Source organism: Oryx dammah, unplaced genomic scaffold (assembly GCF_014754425.2).
Source record: "Oryx dammah isolate SB20612 unplaced genomic scaffold, SCBI_Odam_1.1 HiC_scaffold_28, whole genome shotgun sequence".
Lineage (NCBI taxonomy): Eukaryota > Metazoa > Chordata > Mammalia > Artiodactyla > Bovidae > Oryx > Oryx dammah.
In genome coordinates, this window is record NW_024070212.1 from 99,024,333 (window position 1) to 99,051,863 (window position 27,531).

Sequence of the window (27,531 nt, forward strand, 5' to 3'; positions counted from 1 at the left end):
AGGAACCGGGTCTGCAAAGTGTAACGTCTCTAAATCTTGGGAAAACTGTGTGAAAACTGTGTGTGTGTCTGTGTCTCTGTGTGTGTGTGTGTGTGTGTGTGTGTCTGTGTCTGTGTCTGTGTCTCTGTGTGTGTGTGTGTGTCTGTGTCTGTGTCTCTGTGTGTGTGTGTGTGTCTGTCTGTCTGTCTGTCTGTCTGTGTGTGTGTGTGTGTGTGTGTGTGTATCTCCTCAGCATCTGCACCTGAGAACCCGTGTGTGAGTGTGTGTGTGTATCCTATCTCAGAAAATGAATCTATGCCTTCTTCAAGTCTGTATTGGGTGGGAGGCAGAGAATGAAGTTAAATTTTTTCCAAGTTTGGGCCTGTGTCTGTGTAGGTCCTCCCTGTCTTGCATCCAGAAACCAAGAAGCTAGAGCTTGAAAGAGGGTGGAATAAGGAGAAAAGGGAAAGGTTTCATGGTTGGTTGCAGTAATGCCTGGCTGACCCTTCTTTTTCTATCCCAGATCCTAGCTGGGAGCCTGAAGGCTCCGCTCTGGCTCCGTGCTTACTTCCAGGGCCTGCTCTTCTCTTTGGGCTGCGGGATCCAGAGACACTGTGGCAAAGTGCTCTTCCTGGGACTGCTGGCCTTTGGGGCCCTAGCACTGGGTCTCCGCGTGGCCACCATTGAGACAGACCTAGAACAGCTCTGGGTGGAAGGTGAGTTGTGGGCGCCGGCTGTAGTTGCTTGGATGTGGTAAGCCCAAGACAGGAATAGGGTGAGAAGCTGGCTATTGAGTTCTAGTGGGCCTTGATCTGGGTGGAGGGGGCACCTGCCTGCCAGAGCCTGGGCATCTGGGAGCACTGCTCCTCTCACACCCATAAACGGACATATGCAGATGGTGGAGCCTGGTGAGCAGGCATATGGAGCCTGTGAGTGTATGTGTGTTTATTTAGCTTTTATTGGCAATCTTTTATATGTATTTGACTGCACTGTAGTGTCTGCAAGGCAACTAAAACAAGACCCATCTTTCAGTAGCAAGGAAAGTAAAATATGTGCTGTGATATAATATACAATATAATACAAAGCAGAAAACAATTGTGTCATATAAGAGAAGGCAGAGAGAGATCACATCTGACTAGGAGAAATAGAAGTGTTAGAACTAGAAGGCTGGGGGAACTGATAAATCATCTGGCAGGCCTCTAGGGAGAGGTCCCATACACCAAGGCCCCCTGCAAGCGTTTAGCGGAAAAGTGTCACAGAATCTGCACTTCGAGGCAACAGCGGAGTCAAATGGAACCAGATCTTCGCTTCCTAAGGGAGGCATTAGATTAAAATGATTTCTTATTAATAGTTTTGACATAACTCTCCTTTCCTGGGGCCTGGTATGATAACCCTTTAACAGAGTCAAACTCCTCTCTGTTCTTCCCTGGGAAATTTGCATTTGTGGGCTCCCCTGAACCTCCCCCAGCCCTGGCCCACACCCAAAGGCAGAGCCAGGTTAGACTCTCACACCCCTAAGTTATTTAAATGCTGGCACTCCTGAGGATCCAGAGCAGATGTTTCTTGGAGCCTGTCTGCCTGCTAGGATCCCACACCTCATCCTACCCTACCCCCCACCCTCTGCAGACTCTCACATCTATACACACTCCAGGCTAGCCCTGGGGTCCAGAGCAGATGTTTCTCTGTGCCTGCTTGCCTGCCTGCCCCCAGCCCCAGGACAAACATGTGCATACACGAACAGACACTTACCCCCACCCACACCACTGCTGCCTGGGTGGTCCCAAATGACTCTTGGATTTCCTGCCACAATAGAGGCTGTCTCCCACCCCTTCTTGCTTCTCCATTCCCCAGACCTGCCCAGTCTAAACACTGCTTGAACCTCCATGTTTCCTCATCCTCTCTCCTGCATTCCAGCATAGGCCAGGCTTAATCTCACTGGATTTTTGGTGATCTTTGTGGGAGGGTCATATAAGAGGGGCAGGAATCAATTCCTAGGTCGTTTTCCATTGTTTTGGAACATCACTCTGCTCTCTATTGGGGCTGGAGGTGAGTTGAAAGCAGTGATCCTGACCTGGACTTTTCTCTGAGGCTTCTTCCAGCAATACCTTCGGCAATGAGGACTGAAAGGTATTCTCCATTCCTTTCCTTTTTTGCTAATACAGAAAGCAAGGAGAGAAGCATGGCATTAGCTCTGAGATTTCTGGACTCTCCAACTTTGCCATGGTGAGATTTGGAATGTGACTTCTCCTTCCTGGTCAGTGTTAAAGGTGAAGGACTCAGAGATAAATTCTCTAAAATAAAAATCCCAGGAAATTCCCTGGTGGTCCAGTGGTTAGGACTCTGTGCTTTCACTGCCGAGGGCCCTGTTCAGTCCTTGGTCAGGGAACTAAGATCTTGCAAACCAGGAGGTGTAGCCAAAAAATTAATAACAAGAAAGCAAAGAAAAATCACAACGTAGAGTCCAACTAGTACTTTCAGAAACAGTGATAGAAATGGTTTGAAATTGGAGCTGTCCCTGAAGATAAGGAACAGACAGCCCTTCTGTGTAGAAGGCAGGTGATAGCCATGTATCAATTGGTGGAACCACTATTCACTCAGATTCCCAAGGCTGAAACCTTGAGAGTCAGTCTCAGTTGCTCTTACTCAGTTAATTGGTTACTAAACAATTACAATTCTTCCCTCTCAGCCTCCATCATAAGGGACCCCTTCTTCCCACCCTTGCAGCAGTCTCTCTAGCTAAGGCCTGGCGGCACACTCCTTACTGTATCATTTAGAATGCGTTTAGCCACATTAAGGAGAGAGAAAGGGAAAGAGGGAGAAAAGAAGAGGATTGATTTATTATTTCCCTCCTCGAAGTCTAGCAGTAGAGAGTAGAGAAGTTCCACCATGGATAATTCAGCAACCTAAGGACATCAGGAAAAGGTTCTTTTTGTCTTTCTCCTCTGCCTTCTTCTGTATGTTGGGCTTTTGCCCTCAGGTTTATCACACTTTCTCCCAAGGTAGCTGCTGCCATGGTGGAAAAGGGAGGTCATGCCTATCTTGCACACCTTTTTTGAAAGTGAGGAAAATATTACTACCCACCCCTTCCACCACTCACCCCCACAGACTTCCCATTTGGTTATTTTGGCAAGAACTGTATAGCATCCTATGTCTAAATCCTTCACTTGGCAAAGACAGTGGAATTATAAGTGATTGACTTCTTAGACTCATCAAATTTCAGCTTCTAAGGCTGGAGAGGGGCCCAGTTGCCCTGAATCACTAGGCCTTTCTGAGGATGGCCCAGGAAATCTAGGTCTGTTAAGGGACTGCCCTTTCCCCTCACCTTTAAATCTGCCTCCACACCTCCCTCCTGTGGTGCATCTAAATCTGATCAAGTCAGTCAGTCTCTGCTTAGTGCTTCCCTTAGTACTTAGTGCTTAGTGCTATGGTGACCCCTTAATAGAATCTGCCAGCAATGCCGGAAACCCGGATTCAATCCCTGGGTTGGAAAGATCCCCTTGAGAGAATGGCAACTCACTCCAGTATCTTGCCTGGAGAATCCCATGGACAAAGTAGCCTGGTGGGCCACAGTCCATGGGGTTACAAAGAGTCAGACACAACTGAAGAGGCTTAGCACACACATGCCCACAGAGTCCTTCCACCACTCTCTGCTGGCTTCCAGGGAGTCTCCAGAATCAAGTTCAAGCCCCCCAGCAGAAGGCAATGGCACCCCACTCCAGTACTCTCACCTGGAACATCCCATGGACGGAAGAGCCTGGTAGGCTGCAATCCATGGGGTTGCTAAGAGTCAGACATGACTGAGTGACTTCACTTTCACTCTTCCTTTCATGCATTGGAGAAGGAAATGGCAACACTCCAGTGTTCTTGCCTGGAGAATCCCAGGGACGGGGGAGCCTGGTGGGCTGCCGTCTATGGGGTCGCACAGAGTTGGACACGACTGAAGCGACGCAGCAGCAGCAGCAGCACACTCTAGGTTGCTTACCCAGCTTTGTCTCCTCCTCACTCTTAGCAGCCCAGCAATGCTGAGCCCCTGACAGTTACCTGCACACACTTGGTCCAGAACCCCTTTCCCTGGCTTCTTACCCTGGCCAACTCCTATTCATCATTCACAGTTCAGCTCTGGAGTATATTAGGTGATGAAATAGCCAGGTCATCTCAACTTCTCTGCTCAAAACCTCCCATGGCTCCCATTTCATACAGAGACAGCCTGAGTCCCTACAAAAGCTTACAGGTCCTTACATGTGAAATTTATAGACTGAAGATTGTGAACATTTCTGTGGTTACTAAAACATATTGCAATATCGTGTGTGCTCAGTCATATCTGACTCTTTGTGACCCCCATGGACTGCAGCATTCCTGAAGTTCCTTCACTATCTCCTGAAGTTTGCTCAAACTCATGTCCACTGAGTCGTGATGCTATCTCAAGATGGTTGAAAGATGGTACGTTGCATTTATTGGATTACCTATAAAGTGGACTCTATCCATGCTCTAACCTATTATATTATCCCTTTTGTAAAGTCTTTAACAGATGTGATGGTTTTGAGTCTCCTTCCTCTATTCTGCCTTTCTGTAAGTAAGTAAGAGACTTACTTACAGTCTCTTTTTTCCTTCAGTTCTTTCTCATGTGTCTGTAACATTATTTCTCTCCCAGCAACTATTGAATAATAATTCCGTATCTGTGCCTCTTGGGTCCTGGACAACTTCCTAAGTACTTTGCTCATGTTGGTTCTGTGTCTTTATTTATTTGCTGCACACAGGCTTTCTGTAGTTGTGGGGAGCAAGGGCTACTCTCTAGTTTCAGTGCGCAGCTTCTCGTTGCAGTGACTCCTCATGTGCAGAGCACGGGCTCTCGGGTGTGGGTTCGGTAGTTGTGACACATGGGCTTAGTTGCTCCGAGGCACATGGAAGTTTCCTTGACCAGGGATCAAACCAATGTGCCCTGCATTGGCAGGCAGATTCTTAACCGCTGGACCCCCAGGGAAATCCCATCACATTGATTCTCAATCCACCAAGGTGAGCATTGTCCCCATTTCTCAGATGAGGAAATTGCAGGTCAGAGAGACTAAGTACCCGTAGCATCAGAGCCAAGACCCAAAGCCGGGTCTGTTCGGAAGACTCTGTGCTCCCCGACACCTGCTGTCTCCTCTGGCCTGCACAGGACACCCCGTTCATCTGTCCTCATAACTGTCACCATCACTGTCAGCCAAAACATAGCTTTCTCTTCCTCATTTTCTCTGAGGACTCCTTATTCTCTTTGATACTATATTTTATTATTTCTAACATTTATATATTTACCTGGCTGTGTCAGGTCTTAGTTACAGGACTCAGAATCTTTATTGCAGGATCTTTATGTAGGATCTTTCATTGAGCCGAGTGGGCTTGCTTAGTTGCCCCAAGGCATGTGGGGTTTTATTAATTCCCCAATCAGGGACTGAACCCATGCCCCTTGCACTGGAACGCAGATTCTTAACCACTCGGCCAGGGAAGTCCTTTGATACTGTTTTAAATTATGCCTGTCCCTTTCTCTTGCTTTCTCATTAGCTCTGTCTGGTTGCTTCTTTCTCCCAAACCTCAGTCCCCTCAGCAAACTCCCTTACTCTGGGGAGCTTATCTCTGCCCTCCACTCCTGTCCCTCCTTGTGGCAGCTCTGGCCTAAGCCTGGTGAAAAACACTGCGGTACAAGTCTGCAGAAGAGGGGAGTCAGGAAAGGAAGAAAAGAAGTATGTGGAATTGACAGCAGAGAAGGCAGAATGGCTGTGTGAGACTGTTCATGAGGGGAGGGTCAGGAATGTGACTGGGAGTGAGGATGAGCAAAGGAGTGAATCTCTGATGAACATGACCAAGGGTTTGGGGCTCTCATGAGTGAAGGGATTATGTGGGTTTGAAAGAGATCGGGACGGGGGCGGTATGATGATCCCAAGTGGGACTGGAGTCTTGGAGAAGCAGTCCAGTGGGCCCAGGGGTGGCAGTGACCTACAGGAAGAGGCCCCAGATCGGGGAAAGCAGAACTGAGCCTAAGACCAGGCCAAGTCCACAAAGCCTCCGGGGTGGTTTGGCCTTAGCCCTTGCCTCCCCCAAACCACAGTCAAGTCATAGCATCCCGCAAACCTCCCCGCCTCCCCAGGCCTCTGGTACAGAGCTGGCCTCCGCAGCCAGGCTAATGCAGGACTCGATCAAGAAGATGAGGCAGACCTGGTCCTGGGATTCCTCAGTGTCTGGCCTGAGAAACTGGTGAACGGGATCTTCTTCCCCCAGCCCACTTTGATGCCACCTCTGCCAGGGGCCTGGAGCTATTCCCTGGGAGGAAGCAGTATGCTGGCAGCGCCACACTGAAAGGCCATGTGACCCCCCCCCACCTGTGCCACTACAGAGCCATTATTGGCAGACACTGACCCAGCCACCCACCCTCTTTACAGAGCAGTTTGCAGAAAGGTGCGTGGATATAAACCACTGTCTGGGACAACCTGAACTAGGAGCCAGCCCCAGCACTAGACCTGTTCCTCAGGAGACCCTCCAACAGCAGCCTCCCTGTTGGCCCCTTTGCCCCTCGTTGTCCTCCCCGCCAGAACAGAGAGACTGAGTGGGGGCCCTCTTACCAGGACCCCCAAAGCCCCACCCTGGCCCCGCTCCTGTGGATCTCTCACGTTTAAGTTATTTGCTCTAAACACAGCCAGCTGGGTTCATGCTGAAACCTTAGGTCTCACAAGAGTCCCAAAGAGCCACATAGCTGGGCCTCTCCACTCCAGATTCTGAAACGAGGGCCAGGAGCCTGGGGCCTCAGCGTGGCCATCAAGGAGAAGTTTTTCCCACTTCTCCTGGGAGGCCTCTGGAGTTGGGGTCCCACACTCCCTGGAGCTTGGATCCACCGAGGCTCTTGTCCCCCAGCTTTCTCTCTCTGCTCTGGCAGCGGGCAGCCGGGTGAGCCAGGAACTGGAATACACCAAGGAGAAGCTGGGGGAGGAGGCTGCGTATACCTCCCAGATGTTGATACAGACCCCGCGCCAGGAGGGGGAGAACGTCCTCACGCCCGAGGCACTTGACCTCCACCTCCAGGCAGCCCTCACCGCCAGTAAAGTGCAAGTATCCCTCTATGGAAAGTGAGTCTGGCTGAGCCCCCGAGCAGCTGGGAGCAAGAGGTGCCACAGCAGGGCTGGAGCCGGAGTCGGCCTCTTCTACTGACGTCCTATGCCCCTGGCTATTGCAGGTCCTGGGATCTGAACAAAATCTGCTACAAGTCAGGAGTTCCCCTAATTGAAAATGGAATGATTGAGCGGGTGAGTCTCCTGCACTATTCTCTGACACAGGGTAGAGTGGAGCCTTCTCTGCAGTAGGGGAGGTGGGGGTGGGTGGAGTAGGGGGCATTGCGGGGGCAGGACTGATGTGTGGCCTGGGGTGTCCCTGACAGATGATTGAGAAGCTGTTTCCCTGTGTGATCCTCACCCCCCTCGACTGCTTCTGGGAGGGAGCCAAACTCCAAGGGGGCTCTGCCTACTTGCCGTGAGTGCCGCTGCTGCTGCTCCCGGGCCCTGCTTAATCCCCTGCCAGGACTTCCCCAACAGAAAGGAGGGATGGTGAGCAAAAGCTCACCAGGGCCTGATTACCAGCCAGGCCAGGGTCAGAGCACAGGCAGCCTCAGGGCTCTCTCCTCCTCCCCCTTCTCCTCACCTCTGAAGGAAAGGCAGGCCTGTCTTATTTAGATAAAACATGAAGATCTGTAAGATCTGAACAAAGGAGAAAAAAGACCCCCAGGAGAATGGATATGTATGTGTATGGCCGAGTCCCTTTGCTGCCCACCTGAAACTATCACAACATTATTATTGGCTGTATTCCAATATAAAATCAAAAGTTTTTTTTTGTTTGTTTTTAAAGAAAAGATCCCTAGAAAGAGACTTTGCCAGGGAGAGTTAGCTAGATGTCAACTCAGCTGTTGCCCAGGCCAGAAAGAAAACCTGTTACAGGCAGGCGCCTGTATGGTCATGTATGAGAACCAAGGATAGACAGTTTGGGAAGGAATGAACTGGGGCTTTTGTGGGTCTTTTCCTTGTGTTAAGTACCATCTATCTTGAGTTGCATCTCAGCTCCTGTATCCATTGAGTTCACTGCAGCAGCCTGCTGGACTGAGCCTCCACAGAGAGGGACAGATGAGCAGCTAGGAGTGGGGTGGGTACCCCATGGGCCCCATGGCAGCAGTCTGGAGGATGGGCATTGATCCCTGATCCTCACCAACCACAAGCTCTCCCCATAGGGGCCGCCCGGACATCCAGTGGACCAACCTGGACCCAGAGCAGCTGCTAGAGGAGCTGGGCCCCTTTGCCTCCCTTGAGGGCTTCCGGGAGCTGCTAGACAAGGCACAGGTGGGCCAGGCCTACGTGGGGCGGCCCTGTCTGCACCCTGACGACCTCCACTGCCCACCTAGTGCCCCTAACCATCACAGCAGGCAGGTGGGTTCCAGCCAGGTCTGCTGGGGAAAGGTTATTTCCTTCCCTTTCCCCTCGTGTTCCCCTTTTCCTGGAGACAGCAGACTGCTCTATGCTCTGCCCCATACTTCCTGGACACTGTTACCCTCTCCACAGTGCACTCGAAACCTAGTTTTCCATTCCCATTCAGCTCTCCTAAGGACTCCTCAAGTAGCATATGAATCCTTTTGGCTTTTTCTAAACCCGGAAAGGCTGGACTTCATCAAAACACACGTGTACAGAGAGACAAGACAAATTAGATAAGCATGGGGGTCATACCTGGTTTCCTGAGTGTCTGTGTGGCCCTGTGAATGTGGACCTTTTCCCAAAACCACCAAAGTTCAGCCAGCTCCTCCCTGCAGCCTGTTTCTAGGCCTCTGCTCCCTCTTGTGGCCTCCTCCCTGCCAGACTCTAGCTGTTAGCTTACAGGGCAGGCAAGAGGCTCAGCACAACAGTATATACACCCCAGGCCCACAGAGCTCCGTGGCAAGCATGGTTCCTGGAGGTGCCCGCCCAGAGACACCTAGTTACCCACAAGTAGGACCTGGAGTAACGAGCTTCTCTCCACCCCCTCCTATGCCCCTGGCTATTGCAGGCTCCCAACGTGGCTCAGGAGTTGAATGGGGGCTGCCATGGCTTCTCCCACAAGTTTATGCACTGGCAGGAGGAGCTGCTGCTGGGAGGCATGGCCAGAGACCCCCAAGGACAGCTGCTGAGGTACAACACCCCCCCGGGAGTTGCCAAGGGGATGCCCCAGGCATGGGGAGCCACACCCTGATGCCAGGCAGCTCCGGCAAACACCCCTTGCACACGCCCTCCTGGCTGTTGAGACCAGCCCTGACTCCCGCTTCTCCTACACAACCGCCAGGGCAGAGGCCCTGCAGAGCACCTTCCTGCTAATGAGCCCCCGCCAGCTCTACGAGCACTTCCGGGGTGACTACCAGACGCACGACATCGGCTGGAGCGAGGAGCAGGCCGGCACGGTCCTTCAGGCCTGGCAGCGACGCTTTGTGCAGGTCAGCGTGGAGCCAACGAGCGCAGCGCCCGAGAACACTGCTTCCTCCTGCGCCTCACACCACCCTATCTCTCCAGCTGGCCCAGGAGGCCCTGCCCGAGAATGCGTCCCAGCAGATCCACGCCTTCTCTTCTACCACCCTGGATGACATCCTGCACGCCTTCTCTGAAGTCAGCGCTGCCCGCGTGGTGGGGGGCTACCTGCTCATGGTGGGTTCTCTTGGCACCTTGCCCCCTACCACCAGCCCCACCTGGGAGCCCCCATCCCAGACTGCCCTGTCTCCCTACAGCTAGCCTATGCCTGTGTGACGATGCTGCGGTGGGACTGTGCCCAGTCCCAGGGTGCAGTGGGCCTCGCTGGGGTGCTGCTGGTGGCCCTGGCGGTGGCCTCAGGCCTGGGGCTCTGTGCCCTGTTGGGCATTGCCTTCAACGCTGCCACTACCCAGGTAGGCCAGGTCTGCGGGCAGACTTGGGGCCCACAGCCCGGGCTGCTCAGATCCTCCAACTGCCTGCCCCCATGCCCCTCCAGGTGCTGCCTTTCTTGGCACTGGGCATTGGCGTGGATGACATATTCCTGCTGGCACACGCCTTCACAGAGGCTCCACCTGGCACCCCTCTCCAGGTGAGGCCTCATCCTCTTGCCTGGGTTCATCCTAGGCCATGCTGCTGAGGGGCTCCAAGCCTCTTAGTTTAAGTGACTTTGGGCTGGTAATAAGCCTCTCTGTGCCTCACTTCCTCATCTGTAAACAGGGGTAATCATAGTGTTTGTGTGGTAAGGGTTGTGGTGAGGATCGGTAATTTGAGTGCTTAGAACAGGGCAATAAACGTCAGCTGCTGTGTGCTTCCTGCCCCTCCCCTGCCGTCCTTCACTCGGCCTTGTCCTGGCAGGAGCGCACAGGGGAGTGTCTGCAGCGCACGGGCACCAGCGTCACACTCACGTCCATCAACAACATGGTTGCCTTCTTCATGGCTGCCCTAGTTCCCATCCCTGCACTGCGGGCCTTCTCTTTGCAGGTGAGGCCTCACCCATGGGGCCCAGGCTCGGGTGGGCATGGAGCCTGGTGGGCTTCACCCAGGTTTTGTGCCTCTCCTGTCCACCCCGCAGGCAGCCATCGTGGTGGGCTGCAACTTCGCAGCCGTGATGCTTGTCTTCCCAGCGGTCCTCAGCCTGGACCTGCACCGGCGCCACTGCCAGCGCCTGGACGTGCTCTGCTGCTTCTCTAGGTACCCCTGTCCCACCGGGCCATCCCTTTTGAGCCCCATCCCATCCTGTCGCCTTGGCACCATTTCCAGACCCTCGCCCCCTCTCTGCCTCTTCCAGCCCCTGCTCTGCTCGGGTGATTCAGATTCTGCCCCAGGAGCTGGGGAACGGGACGGTACCAGTGGGCATTGCCCACCTGACTGCCACGGTTCAAGCCTTTGCCCACTGTGAAGCCAGCAGCCAACATGTGGTCACCATCTTGCCTCCCCAAGCCCACCTGGTGCCGCCACCTTCTGACCCTTTGGGCTCTGAGCTCTTCAGCCCAGGAGGGTCCACACGGGACCTTCTAGGACGGGAAGAGGGGACAGGGCAGAAGGCAGTCTGCAGGTCCCTGCCTTGTGCCCGCTGGAGTCTTGCTCATTTCGCCCGCTCTCAGTTTGCACCCTTGTTGCTCCAGCCCCACACCAAGGTAAGCCTCCAGGTCCAGGCAGGTTGAGGTGGGACGCGGCACAGACTTCTTAGATGTCTCTGGGCCTCCAGCTTAGTCGCCTTTTCCCACAGGCTGTAGTACTGGTACTTTTTGGGGCTCTCCTGGGCCTGAGCCTCTATGGAGCAACCTTGGTGCAGGACGGTCTGGCCCTGACTGATGTGGTGCCACGTGGCACCAAGGAGCATGCCTTCCTGAGCGCCCAGCTCAGGTACTTCTCTCTGTACGAGGTGGCTCTGGTGACACAGGGTGGCTTTGACTACGCCTACTCCCAACGCGCCCTCTTTGATCTGCACCAGCGCTTCAGTTCCCTCAAGGCCGTGCTGCCCCCACCGGCCACCCAGGCACCCCGCACCTGGCTGCATTACTATCGCAACTGGCTACAGGGTGAGAGGCAAGGAGACGGGCAGGGAGGCTGCAGCCGGCAGGAGCCCCCAGAGCCCACAGGCCAACTGGACTCCTTCCCCCTTCTCTGCCAGGAATCCAGGCTGCGTTTGACCAGGACTGGGCTTCTGGGCGCATCACCCGCCACTCATACCGCAATGGCTCTGAGGATGGGGCCCTGGCATACAAGCTGCTCATCCAGACCGGGGATGCCCAGGAGCCTCTAGATTTCAGCCAGGTTGGAAGAGGACCGGAGGGGCAGGGGAGCACAGAGGGGCTTCAGGCCCCGTGGGCCCAGCCTTGACCCCCTCTGCCTCTGCAGCTGACCACCAAGAAGCTGGTGGACAAGGAAGGGCTGATCCCACCCGAGCTCTTCTACATGGGGCTGACCGTGTGGGTGAACAGTGACCCCCTGGGTCTGGCAGCCTCGCAGGCCAACTTCTATCCCCCGCCTCCTGAGTGGCTGCATGACAAGTACGACACCACGGGGGAGAATCTTCGCAGTGAGTCCCGGGGGAGCTCTAACTGCCCTCCCCTGAAGACCTACCCACTGCTGCCCATGCTCACCGGCCGCCCCTCCCTCTCCCTCCACTCCCTCCCTCCACAGTCCCGGCGGCCCAGCCCTTGGAGTTTGCCCAGTTCCCCTTCCTCCTGCGCGGCCTCCAGAAGACTGCAGACTTCGTGGAGGCCATCGAGGGGGCCCGGGCAGCGTGTGCCGAGGCCGGCCGGGCCGGGGTGCGTGCCTACCCCAGTGGCTCCCCCTTCCTCTTCTGGGAGCAGTACCTAGGCCTGCGGCGCTGCTTCCTGCTGGCAGTCTGCACCCTGCTGCTGTGTACTTTCCTTGTCTGTGCCCTGCTGCTGCTCAACCCCTGGACGGCTGCGCTCATAGTGAGTCTTGCAGGAGTGGGGCTAGAGGGACCCATAGCTCCCCCACCTGCCCTGCCCAGGAGCCCTAGGTGAGCCCTGCCCTCCCCAGGTACTGGTCCTGGCGATGATGACTGTGGAGCTCTTTGGCATCATGGGTTTCCTGGGCATCAAGCTGAGTGCCATCCCAGTGGTGATTCTTGTGGCCTCCATAGGCATCGGTGTCGAGTTCACCGTCCACGTGGCTCTGGTGAGCACAGGCACTAGGAGGGGGCGGGCCAGCTGATTCAGTTTTCGACAAATACTGTGTGCTCAGTACTGAGGAGATGAGAGCAATACAGACACACTTTACCTTCAAGAGTGTAGAGATAAACAATAAACAAGTAAATAAATGAATAGACAGCCATTTCAGTAGAGAGGAGAAACAAAGGCCTGACCAGAATGGGATGAGGACAGAATGGCAGGTGAGAAAATGGGAACTGACAGTTATTTGGGATGGATTTACTATGAATCAGGGAGATGGGGTGGTAGCTAGATGACAGTGAGCGTAAGGCGAGATCCTTCCAGCACAGAGATGCAGAACAGAGGTGGGCTGGCCTCTCCCACAGCTTCCAGTTCTCCAGCAGAGGAGGGGTGGGGGTGGAGTGGGGGCAGTGGACCCGTTGGGAGCTCTAACACAAACCTGGCCAGACCCCACAAACAGCTTCCTTCATTCTTCCCCCATAAAATCCTTATTATTTTTCTGATTATAAGAACAACATATACTTCTTGGGGGACAAAAAAGTCAGGATGCAGAAAAATACCAAGAATCAGAAAGCCTCTGAAATCCACCCTGAGAAGTGTCCCTCCTTCTAGACCAAGCATCAGCAAACTTTTTCTGAAAAGAATCAGATAGTAATATTTTAGGCTTGTCAGGCCATATGTTCTTTCTACCAGTATAGCACAAGAGCAGCCATAGATGATAGGTGCATGAATGGGTGTGGCTGTGTTTTAACAAAACTTTATTTACAAAAACATGGGACAGGCTATAGATGGCCAACATAGTCTGAAAGAAAGTGAAAGTCGCTCAGTCACGTCCAACTCTTTTGCCACCCCATGGACTATACAGTCCATAAAATTCTGCAGGCCAGAATACTGGAGTGGTTCAGTTCTCCAGGGGAACTTCCCAACCCAGGAATTGAACTGGGTCTCCTGCATTGCAGGAGGATTCTTTACCAGCTGAGCTAGATGAATGAGACAGAGATGTCTAGAATAGGTTGGGCTTCCCTTGTGGGAGACCTGGGTTCAATCCCTGGGCTGGGAAGATCCCCTGGAGGAGGGCATGGCAATCCACTCCAATATTCTTGCCTGGAGAATCCCCATGTACAGAGGATCCTGGCGGACTACAGTCCACGGGGTCCCAAAGAGTCAGACACAACTGAGCGGCTAAGCACACACAGCACATCTCACTCATCTGTACAGGGTTACCTACATGGACTTGTGCTTGGGTCCTGCGCAGTTCCCAGGAACTCGGTTCACCTGGCCTTGTGTGAGCCAGGCATAAGTGAGCCCTGGGGACATAGATAAGCTGGCCGTGGTTGGTCAAGGAGCAGCTCCAGGACGACTTTGTTCCCCCAGGGCTTCCTGACCGCTCAGGGTAGCCGGAACCTGCGGGCTGCCCGGGCCCTGGAGCGCACATTTGCCCCAGTGACCGATGGGGCCATCTCCACGTTGCTAGGTCTGCTCATGCTTGCTGGTTCCAACTTTGACTTCATCGTAAGGTAGGGGAGGGCTCAGGGCAAGGAGGCAGGGCTGGCCTCCACTGGATACAGGACCTGACCGGGCTGACCCCTCTTAACACCCCCAGGTACTTCTTCGTGGTGCTGACAATACTTACACTCCTGGGCCTCCTCCACGGGCTCGTGCTGCTGCCGGTACTGCTGTCCATCCTGGGCCCCCCACCAGAGGTGACCACACCATCTTGCTCCCAGCCCACGGGGCGGGGTGGGATAGAACCAAGACAAAACACCCTCAGTGGCCAATAGACAGGCCTCAACTCACAGGGCCCCTTCCCCGAGAAGTACCACCAGCTGAAGTCAGCAGCATCCTCTTTTGCCCAGACATCACGTCCCTGCCCTTCAGCCCTCTTGACTTCTTTCTGAGATCCACCTTAGCCTTTAGGTGCAGGATTGGCCCCTAATCTCAACATCCTGTCCCTTGTTAGCTCTTGTCTCCTGCTGGGAGCCACCAAAGACCCCAGCTTCCCAACCAGGAAGTTGCTGAAGGGGGCTGAGTCCCCAGTAGCCCCCAGGCTCACTGGGGCTGCTGTTTCCCCCCAGGTGGTACAGATGTACAAGGAGAGCGCAGAGGTTCTGAGCCCCCCAGCTCCGCAGGGAGGAGGGCTTAGGTGGGGGGTGCCCTCCACCCTGCCCCAGAGCTTTGCCAGAGTGACTACCTCCATGACTGTGGCCCTCCACCCACCCCCACTGCCTGGTGCCTACATCCACCCAGCCTCTGAGGAGCCTACTTGGTCGCCTGCTGCCACACCAGCTGCCAGTGGCCCCAGCAACCTCGGCTCTAGGGGACTGGGTTTGATCACCGGGTGAAAGAGCAGCCGAAGTATGGAGACCCCATTGAGGCCACATGAAGTCATTGGGAAGCAGTGGTGCATTGCTGAAGACAGGGCGGACTCCTGGGGAGCCCTGCTGCTGCTGCCGCCTCATCCCCTCCCCTGACCAGGCTATCGGAGACCTCCCCAAAATCCACACAAAGCCACCACTGTCTAGGCTGTGAGCAGCCTTGCATGCCCGGCTCCTCTGGGCCTGGAGCTGTGTCTGGGTGGGGTAAAAGCCAGCACTTCAGGCTGCAGTGCAGCCCAGACCCCCCCTCCCCGCCCCAACACTGCTGCCCCCAGCAGACCAAGCTGAGGGATCATTAGCACCCTTTGCTGGGCCTGGTCCCCACTGCTTGGTGACCCCTGAGGAGGCGCTCTGTATCCCCGCCCATCCCTCACCACAGAAATTATTTATATGGAGATGTTTATTTTTGTAGTTTGGATGTTAGCTATGCTGAAAGTTTTATTTTTAAAAGAGTGAAATATATTCTATGTGAACTCATCTCAATTGACGTTGGTGCTTTGTGTCTGTATAGTTGTGAGTTTGCACATAGAAGTGTCAGGGCCTGAGGTCCTAGCCCTCTAGTCCTCCGTGTGTTTATTCAGCTGGCAAATGAAGACGACGTGCAGCAAGTGCATTGGTCACATACTTGGTAACACGGTCTGGCTGAAGTGCTTAGTACACAAAATGATACACGTTTTTGGTGTCGAAACCCTACTGTGCGGCTTTCAGAGCCATCACAGTCCAGCCTCGCGTTCCTCTCCGGGTTCGTTGGCCAGCTCCTGTTTCAGCAGCCTTGGGGGATGGGCAGAGGGACACAGTCAGGCAACAGGTGAGAGGTGAAGTGGAAGCAGATCAACCAAGTGGCCAAGGGAATTCCCTGGTGGCCCTGTGGTTAAGACCCAGTGCTCTCATTGCCAGGGGCCTGGGTTTGATCCCTGGTTGGGGAATTAAGATCTCACAAGCCTCTTGACGTGACCAAAAATATATATATATATATGTCCAATTGAAACAGAGATGGGGAGGGTGTTTTAGGAGTTTTGTGCCCAGACCAATCTCTAAGGCAGAGGCCTCTGCAAGTCAGTCAGCATGGTGCCCCAGAGGCATCTTTGTCCAGACAGCAGAGGATCCGTAGGGCCACTGTAGAAACTGAGGTTGCACTAGCAGCCAGTGCTGCTGTGGTTAGTTGCTCAGTCATATCTGACTCTGCGACCCCATGGACTGCAGCATGTCAGACTTCCTTGTCCACTATCTCCCTGAGTTTGCTCAAACTCATGTCCATTGAGTTGGTGATACATCCAACCATCTCATTCTGGGTCACCCACTTCTCCTGCCCTCAATCTTTCCCAGCATCAGGATCTTTTCCAATGAGTCGGCTCTTTGCATCAGATAGCTAAAGATTGGAACTTCAGCTTCAACATCAGTCCTTCCAATGAATATTCAGGATTGATTTCCTTTAGGATTGACTGGTTTGATCTCCTTGCAGACCAAGGGACTCTTGAGAGTCTTCTCCAACACCACAGACACAAGCATCAGTTCTTTGGCACTCAGCCTTCTTTATGGTCCAGCTCTCACATCTGTACATGACTACTGGAAAAACCATAGTTTGACAAGCAACCAGTGAGGCACTATCTTTAAGCTGTTTGCTCTGTAAAGGTTGAACAATCCCATTGTACAGAGGTCTGGACGATTCTGGCCACACCCCTGGGTGTAGCCTCATCTGATGGATGGGAGGGAGAGGTCTTTTAGTGCCCTTCTCCAATTATCCCAGGGCTCAGTCTCAGCTGACACACATATACACCCTAGGCTCCAACCACACGCCAGGAACAATCCCACCCCCAGAGCACTGCCTTCTCACACCCCACTCCACCCCACGCCACCAAGCCAAAGGCTGGAAAACCATGTTCTGACCTAACGTTGGGAGTGGAGAGGGGAGACACCTACTGCAGCTGAATCAACACTGAATCAAAAAAAGAGAAGGTGGTTGGCTTGGAACCAAGGGTAGGGGGTGCATCCGGTATGCCCAAGAGATAGACCGTGGATTTGGGTCCATTGGTGTTTGGGTCACTATGGAGCGGCTTTGAGGTAGGGCAGGAGAGCTCACCAGGCTGTAACACTGAAAAAGACGTCATCACCCCCCACCCCCAGTTCCACTTACCAGCTGAGTGAGCTGGAAAAATCAGACATCCTCTTTGAGCCTCAGCATCTTCATCTGTGAAATGGAAGATTACAGTCCATTTTGTAGGCTGCTGGTTTTTCCATTTAGGATTGTAAATGAAATATTCATGTAAGAAATGGCCTGGCTTCTCATAGGCGCTGTTTTTGTAGTTTGTGATATTTTAGCTATGTTGAAAGTTTGTGCTCTGATCAAATGCTTAGTGAATAAACCTAAAACACTGAACGGTGTCATGATATGGAACTAGCTGAAGGATTCCAGCCAACTGGAGTGGGACCGCCCCAGGAATAGTCAGTCCCAGGGCACTGACCACAGCCAGTCTTGGGGACAAGTCCCAGTGTTTGCAGGGCAAACCACCCTGTGTGGCACTGCACACTACTCAGCCCTCTGACTTCAACACCATTTCATGGCTCCCCATTGCTGATCATAACAAGATCAAAACCAAGGCCTTTCAGGCCTAACTGGATCTAGCCTCTGCCATTTTCCCAGCTCTCTCAAGACAGCTAATGGCCAGATTCACACCCTCATTCAGACACACCACACCCTACTCCAGACAGGCTGAATTACTTTCGATGTCCACCTCCCACTACTTCAGAGGCTATTCGAGAACTCGTTTCCACCTCCCATTCAATGGAACTATCCTTCCAGATAAGTTGGATGCCGTTTCGGGGTCTGCGGGTATGAAATGACAGGGCTTTAACGTCACCCTCGGTAAGGAAGCGTCGGTTTCCTGGGGGTCCCGCAAAGAGAGAGAGCTGCAGCCCTGAAGGGTCCGCGGCGCCGCCCGGCCCGGCAGGTGAGTGGCGTCACCCAGCGGCGGAGCCGCCTTCAATTTGCATACCCATAGTGCACCACGAAAAGACGATTTCACGCGCTTGAATTCCAGCCCCACGGGGGTTTGTTCACTGTTGGAGGGGACAGTACCTGTTAGAAACGTACGGTCTGTGCAAATTCCACTCAGGGTGCCCAAACCACGCGGGAGCGGAGCAACCATAAGTGAACAGAGTGTTACGTTGCTCTGGGAGGTTCCAAGCGAAGCGGTAAAGACATACTCTGGTTTCTCTTCAGATCGTATAAATCTTTCGCCTTTTACTAAAGATTTCCGTGGAGAGGAACAATTCTGAGTCTTTACCCAATTTTTTGAGGCCTCGTTTTTTAACGAGGCTACATTTTCTAAAGTTAAAAATTAGAATTTAACAGTTTATGAACACTTCATGAAAAAAAGCTTTAGTTTTTCGAATGTTCTCACGATTTTGGTTTCTTCATTTGTTTTAGTGTGGGGTTTTTCTTGGGTGTTTTACTTGTGGGTTTCTGCAGAGTCATTTTAAAACTAGCGATAAAATGGGAAAGTCAAAGTCACGTGATGAAAGCACCAACAGCTTCCCAGATGGCGTAAAGACACAGCTAGACATAAAAGACTATATAGGTTTGTTAACTCCTTGGATCCGGAAGATGCCTTGGAGAAGGGAATGGCAGCTAAATTCAGTATTTTTGCGTGGAGAATTCCTTAGACAGAGAGACCTGGCAGATAGCAGTCCCATAGTGTCGGACACGACTGGAGCGACTAAAACACGCGAGCATACAGGAAGAGGGAAAACGCAGTAATTCTCTTTCTCACCAGGGTATGCTCAGTCGACTGTGTTCGACTCTTTGCGGCCCCATGGACTGTAGCCCGCCAGGCACCTCTCTCCCTGGGGATTCTCCAGGCAAGAATACTGGAGTGGGCTCCTAGGGGATTTTCCCCACTCAGGCACTGAACCCAGGCCGTCCATATTACAGGCGGATTCTTTACCGTCTGAACCACCAGGGAAGTCCCATCAGACTACCTGGTTCCTTTCCCAGAGGTTGTTATCTGAGGAAAATTAGCTGAGGCACTCTGGTATGACTTATTCAGACTGTCTGTTCAACACTCACTCAATGCCACTTTTCCATTCTAAACCTTTCCATTAAGGAGCTTAATTTTTGGGTGGAACCAAGAACTTAAGAAAAAAGGGAGATAATACATAATCTCTGTGAAAAGTGCCCTACAGAAACAGCATTATGAGAGAACAAGGCTAGCTACCAAATGTGTCCTCTTGTCCCTGGATTTTAGTGAAAGTCGCTCAGTTGTGTCCGACTCTGTGACCCCATGGACTGTTGCCTGCCAGGCTCCTCTGTCCATGGAATTCTCCAGGCAAGAATATTGGAGTGGGTTGCCATTTTTTTTCCAGGGAGGATCTTTCCCACCCAGAGATTGAATCCAGGTCTCCTGCATTACAGGTGGCCTCTTTACCATCTGAACCACCAGGGAAGTGACTTTTTAAGCGATTATCATCTCATACTTGGTATCCTCCAGATTCACAGCCATTAGCAGATCCCACCGACTCCATATTCATATTCATATGTGTGCTTCGTGCAAACACATTTTACCTCCTCAAATGTTACCAAGCTAAGAGCGAGGAAAACTTTTCCTCCCAATATTATCTTTTCTTTCAGCAAAAGGAATCATGCTCTGCTTGGTCTGCACTGTGCTTTGCTCACCAAAGACCATGGATTTTTTTTTAGTATCACTGTAAGGACTATAACATAGTTAATTTAACCAGCCCTCTAAATTAAACCAGTCCTCCAGGACTTATAGCTTTTCTTCTTCAGTTTTCATTATCTAAGGTGATATTAAGGGTAACCGTATTTTCAGTCTTGAGAGATACAATAACAAATAACTATTTTTAATCCATGTACAACATACTTTTATGTAAAATCCATGAGAAAGAAGAATAACCATTTTTTTTCCCAAATAGTCAACTAGGGACTTCCCTGGGGGTCCAGTGGTTAAAACCCCATTTCCACTGCAGGGGGCACCAGTTATTAAAAGATCCCTGGTCAGGGAACTAAGATGCTGCAAGTCCAGAGGCACAGCCAAAATAAAGTCATCCCTAATTTTATATTTATAGTATCTTAATGGAATGAAATAATATTTAAATAAGAAAGCAAAGTCGTCACTGAACGTTTACAGAGCACTGATTATGTGTCAGGGGCTGGGGAAGTAGAAATGAATTAGGCTCCACTCCTGGCCCCAGAGATCTTTCTTCAGGGAGATCTGGATCCTCAGGAAGACAAAATGCACAACAAATGAGAACATGGGGAGTCCTCAGTAACCAAGAGAGGAAATCCAGGGATAGAATGCCAGTGTATTGTTTTTTAATTAATTTTTATTTTTGGCTGTGCTGTGTCTTCATTGCTGTGCATGGGGCTCTCTCTAGTTGCAGTAAGTGAAGGTTACTCTTCTTGGAGTATGAGGGCTTCTCATTGCCATAGCTTCTTTTGTTGCAGAGCACAGGCTATAGGTGCTTAGACTTCAGTAGTTGCAGGCTTGAGCCCTCTAGAGCTCAGGTTCAGTAGTTGGGGCCCACAGCCTTGGTTGCTCCAAAGCATGTGGAATATTCCTGGACCAGGGATAGAACTCATTTCTCCTGCACTGGCAGGCAGATTTTTATCTAATGTGCCACTAGGAAGTCTGAAGACCAGTGAATTTTTGCAAAGGTAGTAGCTGAGAGAAAATTTTCTAATGTTTGGAACCACCAGTATTTTGAGTGCTCTAAAAGTGAAACAGATTATATTTTGTCCAGAGGGCAGTGGGTAAATAGAGAAAATAAAGGGCATAGGGCTGACAATTTTAGACAGGTCGAGAGGCACTGTGGGAAATGCTTGGGGAGGAGGTCTCCACTGGAGTGAAGGCAAGAAGATTAATAAGAGCCTGTGGCAGTAATTCCTGCTACAGATAGGACTGGTTGAACTGGGGTAAGAGAACTGAACCAACTGGAAAGATCTTGTAAGAAAGGAAAAATAATTTTCCCTCTACTCAGTTCTTGGCTGAGACCTTTGTAATGAGACAGCTTAACCAGAGAAACAAAAATGGAAGTTTATTAACATGTATATCTCACATATACATGGGAGATACCCAGGGAAAAATCAGTAACTCCCAGAGGTGGCCGAAAATACCTGGTTAAATACTTCCTTCAGCTAATGACAAAAGAAAGAAAAGTGAGGAGGCCAGATATGGGAAGGCCATCAGGAAAAAGCACCGAAAGCAAGAAGGTTTATTAAGCAAATCTTAGTGATTTCACAGGAAGTCTCCTGTAAATTAGTCATCCTTCTGTAGAAAGAGGGAGACACCCTTACCAATGTAGATTTAGTTTATAAAAATTTCCCTTACAAAAGGGTAACTTTTCTGTTTTCAAAACGTCTTTTTCTCAAAATAATCAGCTTAAAACAACCCTATGCCAAAACAGCATATTTTTAGGGTGGCATATTCTGCTTTCAGTCTCTTAAGAAATAGAAGCCATGGGAGGCAAGTGTGAAGAATAAAACAAGGATGACATCTAGGTTTCTGGCTTTGGCACCCATGGAGATGAGAAACACGATGGGGGCAGAACTGGGGAAAGATGAGGGGAAGCACAATTTTGGATTGAGTCTTAAGTGTCTTTAGGACATGTGGAGAGAGATCGCCAGGAGCCAGGTCTGGAATTAAAGAGGGGGCTGAGTTGAAAAGATATGTGGGAATTACAAGAGTAAAGGAGGCGGGCGGTAGTGCTCAGAGACAGGCTGTAGAGCCAGAGCACGCGGGCAAAGAAACTGCTTTCGCGCTTTGCGCAGGGTTGGAGGCCAGGCTCAGCGGAAGACCGCGGTGTTCAGGCCCGCCCACTGCCGGAACCTCACCCATAGCGCCTGCGTTTGGCACACTGGTCCTTCCCGCCCCGACTTGCGAAGCATTCTGGGAGCGGAAACCCGCTTTGAGCGCGGAGCGTGTTGGGAGCTGCAGTTTGAGAGAGGCGCCAGAATGCTTCACAAGTCATGGCACTGGTCACTTAAAGGGCAGATCCAAAAAACGATGATGCTCCCGGGGCAGGGTGCCCCTCCGGCGGCGGCACGGGGTGCCCCGCGCCGCATCCCCTCTCCGCAGAGCGTGACACTTCCACGCCTCCACGATCTGTTCCACCTGCAAGGAATGCGAATCACCGCGGAGTCCCGCAGGGCCCACCTTACCCTGGACCACGCCCCCCTCGACCCCCCCCCACCCCAACACGATCCGAGACGTGTTCCCCGCGTCCGCACCGGGATGAGCGGCTCCCGCCGGTTCTGTTCTTCCAGGGCGCTCAGCTCTGCCGGAGCCAGCAAGGCCAGTCTCAGCTCCCGCACCACCGGGGCCGCCACCTCGGCCACAGGCCGCTCTAGTACCGCCTACGGACGTCAGCACTGAACCTGGGCGGGCGGGGGCACCTGCCCAACCGCCTGCTCTCCTGGTTCCTGCAGCTAGAGCCTCTTTCAGCACCCCTACCTCCCACTCCCTTCAGCCCCTGCTCACCGCGCCCACGCGCGCCCAACTCCGGGCTGCCAGGACCAGCTCGGCTTCGTCCACACAGAGCTTGTCGCTACGCAGCAGGGGTAGCAACGCGGGCGCGGACAGCTCCAGGAAACCACGGGTCCGGAGCGTCTCCTATGGGTCCGCGATTGGGTCAGGGAGGAGCAGAACGAGGGGTGTGGGGTAGGGAGTATGCAGTGGGGAGTACCTGGCTGTGGGCCTCAATGAAAGCCACACAACGCTCCTGCAGCTGTCCCAGGCCAAAGGTTACAGCAACCTGAGAGCAGAATGAAGGAAGTCAGGTTGGAGATGGAGAGGCCGGGCAGCCCGTCCCTCCACACCGGAACCTCCTGCAAGCCTGTCCAGCGACACCCACCTGCAGGGCCTCACAAACCAGCTCCACGTCCAGTGCCTTCACCACAAACTCCAGGCACAGCTGGGAACAGAAGTGAAGGTGGGCTGTGCCCAGATGTCCCTGTTCCAAGGCCCCAGCCCCAGCCCAGAAACAGTGAACAGCCTTGGAGCAGTGAGCCACCCAGGCTACTAGCAGCCCCAGGCCCACGCAGACCTCCAGGCCAAGGGAGGCAGGGAATCACCAAGGCCTGAGACTAGGAACTAGCAAAGCCAAGCCCAGCAGCCCACCTTTTAGTACATTCCTCACTAATCAGACTAGATAAGAGCCATGTGAAAATTCCACTCTCCTTTTCTTTCAAGACACTTATCTTTTTCCTCACTTTTCTCTGAACTCAAAGACACTATTTTAACCAGAAACTTGAATTCATCTGTGACATCTCCCTCTCACCCCCCACATCCAGAAAAGCCCTGGGTAATGCCAGTTCACAGGGTCAAACCAGCCAATCCTCAAGGGAATCAACCCTGAATATTCACTGGAAGGACTGATGCCGAAGCAAAAACTCCAATACTTTGGCTGCCTGAAGTAAAGAACAGACTCACTGGAAAAGACCCTGATGCTGGGAAAGATTGAGGGCAGGAGGAGAAGGGGAAGACTGAGGATGAGATGGTTGGATGGCATCAGTGACTCAATAGACATGAGTTTGAGCAAACTCAGAGATAATGAAGGACAGGGACACCTGCAGTCCATGGAGTCGCAAAGAGTGAGACACAGCTGAGCCACTGAACAACAGCACTGGTTGCTAGTGCAACCTCAGTTTCTACAGCAGCTGAACTAGGAACAGTGCCAGTTCCACTCCTCTCAAAGGCAGGCACTTCTTTCCTGGGCAACCACTGCCACCCCGTCCCTACGGGACTGGTGAGCCCTTCCCATGGCTCCCAGCCCCTTCTCCTCTTAGCTTCCAAATCCTCACTACCTGAAACCTCCACTGAAACTCCACTGCCCACTGGGTAAAGGAAGTCCACGTTTTTGAAGGCCCTACAGGAACCAGCTCCTGGCACCCTCTCCAATCTCATTTCTTCCTCTCTTCCTTTCACACTCTTAGTCCTCTTAATCTAGCTACACTAAATCTCTCACCAGTTCCTTTTGTGCCTCTGTGACTAGAATACCATCCTTCCTCTCCCTGCTGAACAAAAGTCTTACCTATTCTACCCAATACAACGCAAATGTTTCCTTCTCCAGGAAGTATTCCCCTCTTCTCCCTCATGGTGAGACTAGAGAGACTCTCTGTACAGTCTCAGCACCATATGCCCTTCTCTGTCACACTTATGCCACTGGGTTAAGCATTTTTCTTGTGCCTGTCTCTCTTTGAAGAACAGGGATCAAGGCTAGCTTATGCCGGTATCTACATCCCCATATGCCCCCACAGGGCACACACATATCCTTTTGCACATAGGCATGCATCAATGCCTGTTTGTACAGAGATACCCATACTTCTTTCTGTATTGTGCACATTCCTCTCCAGGTTAGCGGGTGCGTGAAGCAGGGTGTGAACCGTGCCCATAAGAGGCAGGAGAAAGGAGACGGCTACCCATGAACCCACCTCTCGAAGTTCCTCCAGCCCATACTCCACAGCCGCCGTCAACACCTCAAGCACCTGCAGAATGGGTGGTCGGCATGGTAGAAGAGAGTCTTCCCGCCCCTCAGCCACCCAGAACTTGCCCACCCAGACCCTTGCCCAGTGGGCTCACAGAGTGGCGTTGCAGCTTGGCACTGTTGGTATACAGAAACTCCAGCACCGCCAGGAAGGCCTCAGCTGGCACGGTACTCAGCACCACAGGGCTAGGCACCCCAGGGCCTGGCTCTGAGCTCAGAAGTCGCTGGAAGAAGTTGCATCTACACGCCAGCAAGCACCGGTGGGCAAACACCTCCTGCCGTTCTTGACCGACCACAAAGCGAACATCGCTGTGGGAGAGAGGGGCAGAGAGCCAGGAAGAAGAGGTGTCTCTGTGTAACTCTAGACTTTCCCTTTGTCCTCTCTGGGCCTCCGTTTCCTTATCTGCCATATAAGAGGCAGTCCCTCTAGCAAAAGGTCTGGGTCACACAGGCCTGGTTCTATTCACAGCTCCAGCTAGGCAAGCGAAGCCTAGGGAAGAGATTTCTGACCTACTGCCTCTCAGGTTTCTCATCCCTGAAATGAGATGCTCATCCCAAACCCTAGGGTGGCTAACATTAGGTGGCTATGTTTGATCACTGAGGGGGCACCAGGGCTGATACAAGATCAATCCCAATGACCCTCTCCTCCCCAGCCTGTGACTCTGGTGAAGGGAAACTCTTTTTGGCTTCTCCTCCAGACTGCAAACTCAGCTTTTTCAGCCTCCTCCAGACAGGAGGGGGGAGGAGGAGGGTGTGGAGGGCACTGACTGCAAACAGACACGTCAGTGATGCACTATCATGGGCCAGACCACATTTTCCATTTTCATGATACTTCCGGCCCCAGCTGCTGGGCCTCTGAACAGCACAGTGGGTAAGGGACAGATGATGAAGCCTGAGCTTCCTGGAGCCTTCTAGGCTCACATCCAAGGCCTGGGGGGCAGGTGGGGGGGGTCCCACTGCTCAGACCAGACTGTGACACCCAAAGCAGTAGGGTTACAGAAATTGCCAACCTGTGGGAGGACCCCAGCTCTGAAGCAGTGGAGACAGAAAGCTGCATTCTGGTTCTTCTGACTGGCTCTGCCCTGTGCTTGGTCCCCAGTTACAGACACTACAAGCAGTGAGCCCCAGGCAGTACACGTGAACTACTTCCTATCTGCGACTCTGGCTCAATCTCTTTCTTGAGCTTTGTTCCCCTTACAAGTCCTCAGTTCCCAGAATAGGATTGTGTGTTCCTCTGCCTCCCCAGGGAGGCACTCAAGTTACACTCCATTTCTCAGGATCCAGAGGGCAGAGGGCTTTTCTCTGCCAGGAGCCCAAGATCCAAAAAAGGAAGGCCTTTCCCTGAAGTCACATAGCTGCTCTGAGCTCTAGTCCCCACTGCCCCCACCTCTGGCTCTCAGGCTATCACAGACACTGCGTGATCAGTAGCCATCCTCTACACTCCACTTCCCCAGGCTGAGTTCACCCGGGAGGAAGGTCAAGTCCTAATTCTCCACTTCCTCTGTACTCAGAGATTCCTCAGAGTCATGGGTCCCAGTAGAGCCAGTTAGGGAAAACCCACAGACAGGCGCCCCTCTCACCTGTATAAGGGGTTGTTGACGAGGCTCCGGAGTGCTGTGGAAAAAGGCTCAGCCTCCCCATGCACAACCAGTCCCGGGGTCTCCATGGGTGGGGCAGGGGACTAAGCAGGAGGAATAGCCTAGGAGGCTTGTTATGTGTGGGAGAGACAGTACGTGGAAGGAGCAGGAAGCCTGGCTGAGCCCTAGAGCTGGTGAAGAGCTAGAAAGGCCTGAGAGGGAGGGGCAAGAGATCCAGAGGCCTGTTTGCTGAGAAGCTAAAGTTTAGGAATGAGGCAGGAGAGACCCAGAAGGCATCAGAGACCAGTGGAAGAGGCCAGAGGCTTGGGGACTCGGGGAGGGGACCAAGAGAAGCCGAGGTGGAGCAGACTGGACTGGGGAGGAGAGGCTGGCTGCTGATGAGGCCCCAGCTGGGAGCCTGCCCAGGCAGCGCAGGGGTGGGAAGCCTGTGGGTTTCCACGGAAACTAGAGCCAGGCCAGAGAGGAGGCCCCGCCCAGCTCCCACAGGCCCAGGGAAAACTTCAGCCCTAGAGGGGCCCTAAGCAGAATTGGAGGGTCTTAGCATCCTGGCCCCTGCCTGTCCAGAGTTCAGAGTTCAAATTTCCTTCCCGTTTCTCCCCTCCCCCTATAAGCATACAGGTTAAGTGGACCTGAATAACTCCCATCAACAGGGAAAGTCCTTGTCCCCATGGACCATGTTCAAGGTCCAGAGCTGGCTTATTTGGGAGGTGGCAGTCCTGGGCCTCCCAGAGAGGGTTCAGGTGAGGAGGTGTCAACACTGACAGAGGCATCATGGTCTCTGGCGTCCCTGAAGTGCAACCACAGTGTGAGTGGGGGCAGTCTGGGCACTAGGGCACACAAGAGGTGTGGACAGCGGGGGACTAGGCCCAGGACACTTAGGTCAGCAGGACTCACTGAGGAGTGAAGTCACCACTGTTGCATCAGATCTGAGTTCCAATGGGTCTCCCTTCCCCCTCCCCCAGCCCAGAACTGAGGAAGTCATCCAAGCCCCACCCTAGCTGTATACAAGGAACGGAAATGTTTGTCCTAATTGAGGCTGATGGGGAGACGATAGGGCCATGACGTGCTCCTTCCTGTAGGCCCGGATCCTGATTCCTGAGCAGCCACCCCAGCAACCTCAGGGTTTCCCCATATCCCAGGCCTCTGTGACTTGCTCACAAGTAGAGAGCCAGCCTTCACCAGGGCAGAGATGGACAGTGGCTCAAGAGCCCTGGGGTAGGGGGACACCTTTCTGACCAGAGCCCCCTCTACATCTGCCCCTTCACTCACACTTGTATGCCCTTAGGCTCTAAGCCCCTGTTGATCCCCCTCCCCTGATGACTCAGCCACCAGGCATTCAATCAACATGTGCTTACAGTAACACTCCCAGGTTAAGCCAGAGCCAGGACTGGTGAGAGGGAACCAGGAAGCGGAGTGAGTGCTTGCCCAGCAA

General features: G+C 52.9%; 2 protein-coding genes, 2 long non-coding RNA genes and 1 other non-coding gene across 9 annotated transcripts in view; 2 read left to right on the forward strand and 3 right to left on the reverse strand.

Annotated features, from left to right (window-relative positions):
- The window catches only part of PTCH2 (patched 2), a 16,149-nt gene extending 663 nt beyond the window's left edge, over window positions 1-15,486 (forward strand). Inside the window, exons 2-22 of one of the 4 annotated variants that reach the window (XM_040231272.1) lie at window positions 503-695; window positions 6,887-7,076; window positions 7,184-7,253; window positions 7,385-7,476; window positions 8,225-8,420; window positions 9,031-9,152; window positions 9,304-9,451; window positions 9,528-9,659; window positions 9,740-9,895; window positions 9,979-10,071; window positions 10,338-10,463; window positions 10,555-10,673; window positions 10,771-11,119; window positions 11,212-11,524; window positions 11,617-11,759; window positions 11,844-12,024; window positions 12,129-12,409; window positions 12,498-12,635; window positions 14,003-14,145; window positions 14,232-14,331; window positions 14,704-15,486. In XM_040231272.1, the coding sequence (XP_040087206.1) occupies window positions 503-695; window positions 6,887-7,076; window positions 7,184-7,253; window positions 7,385-7,476; window positions 8,225-8,420; window positions 9,031-9,152; window positions 9,304-9,451; window positions 9,528-9,659; window positions 9,740-9,895; window positions 9,979-10,071; window positions 10,338-10,463; window positions 10,555-10,673; window positions 10,771-11,119; window positions 11,212-11,524; window positions 11,617-11,759; window positions 11,844-12,024; window positions 12,129-12,409; window positions 12,498-12,635; window positions 14,003-14,145; window positions 14,232-14,331; window positions 14,704-14,970 (3,552 nt within the window). In that variant the 3' untranslated portion in view covers window positions 14,971-15,486. Of the gene's footprint in view, window positions 1-502; window positions 696-6,886; window positions 7,077-7,183; window positions 7,254-7,384; window positions 7,477-8,224; window positions 8,421-9,030; window positions 9,153-9,303; window positions 9,452-9,527; window positions 9,660-9,739; window positions 9,896-9,978; window positions 10,072-10,337; window positions 10,464-10,554; window positions 10,674-10,770; window positions 11,120-11,211; window positions 11,525-11,616; window positions 11,760-11,843; window positions 12,025-12,128; window positions 12,410-12,497; window positions 12,636-14,002; window positions 14,146-14,231; window positions 14,332-14,703 lie in introns of those variants that run through there. The other 3 variants (XM_040231274.1, XM_040231273.1, XM_040231275.1) reach the window with 3 other exon arrangements.
- The window catches only part of LOC120856255, a 23,779-nt gene extending 5,232 nt beyond the window's left edge, over window positions 1-18,547 (reverse strand). Inside the window, exon 1 of the long non-coding RNA XR_005719409.1 lies at window positions 18,208-18,547. This is a non-coding gene — a long non-coding RNA (uncharacterized LOC120856255). The remainder of the gene's footprint in view (window positions 1-18,207) is intronic.
- On the reverse strand, window positions 15,383-17,963 carry LOC120856256. 2 transcript variants are annotated; one of them, XR_005719411.1, is made up of 3 exons: window positions 17,736-17,963; window positions 17,138-17,191; window positions 15,383-15,774 (listed from the first exon to the last, which is right to left on the reverse strand). It is a non-coding gene; the product is annotated as an uncharacterized LOC120856256 (long non-coding RNA). The 2 variants fall into 2 exon arrangements; XR_005719410.1 differs by having other exon boundaries at window positions 17,723-17,963.
- LOC120857163 lies at window positions 18,204-18,321 on the forward strand. Its single transcript, XR_005719620.1, has one exon. It is a non-coding gene; the product is annotated as a U5 spliceosomal RNA (small nuclear RNA).
- A 2,486-nt stretch (window positions 18,548-21,033) lies between the features above and the next one.
- On the reverse strand, window positions 21,034-27,350 carry BTBD19 (BTB domain containing 19). Its single transcript, XM_040231348.1, has 8 exons — window positions 26,082-27,350; window positions 24,597-24,810; window positions 24,449-24,502; window positions 22,870-22,929; window positions 22,702-22,770; window positions 22,497-22,628; window positions 22,247-22,372; window positions 21,034-22,130 (listed from the first exon to the last, which is right to left on the reverse strand). Exons 1-8 carry the CDS (start codon window positions 26,165-26,167, stop codon window positions 21,996-21,998), a joined length of 876 nt encoding a protein of 291 aa, XP_040087282.1. The 5' UTR covers window positions 26,168-27,350; the 3' UTR covers window positions 21,034-21,995.
- Window positions 27,351-27,531: the final 181 nt, after the last annotated feature.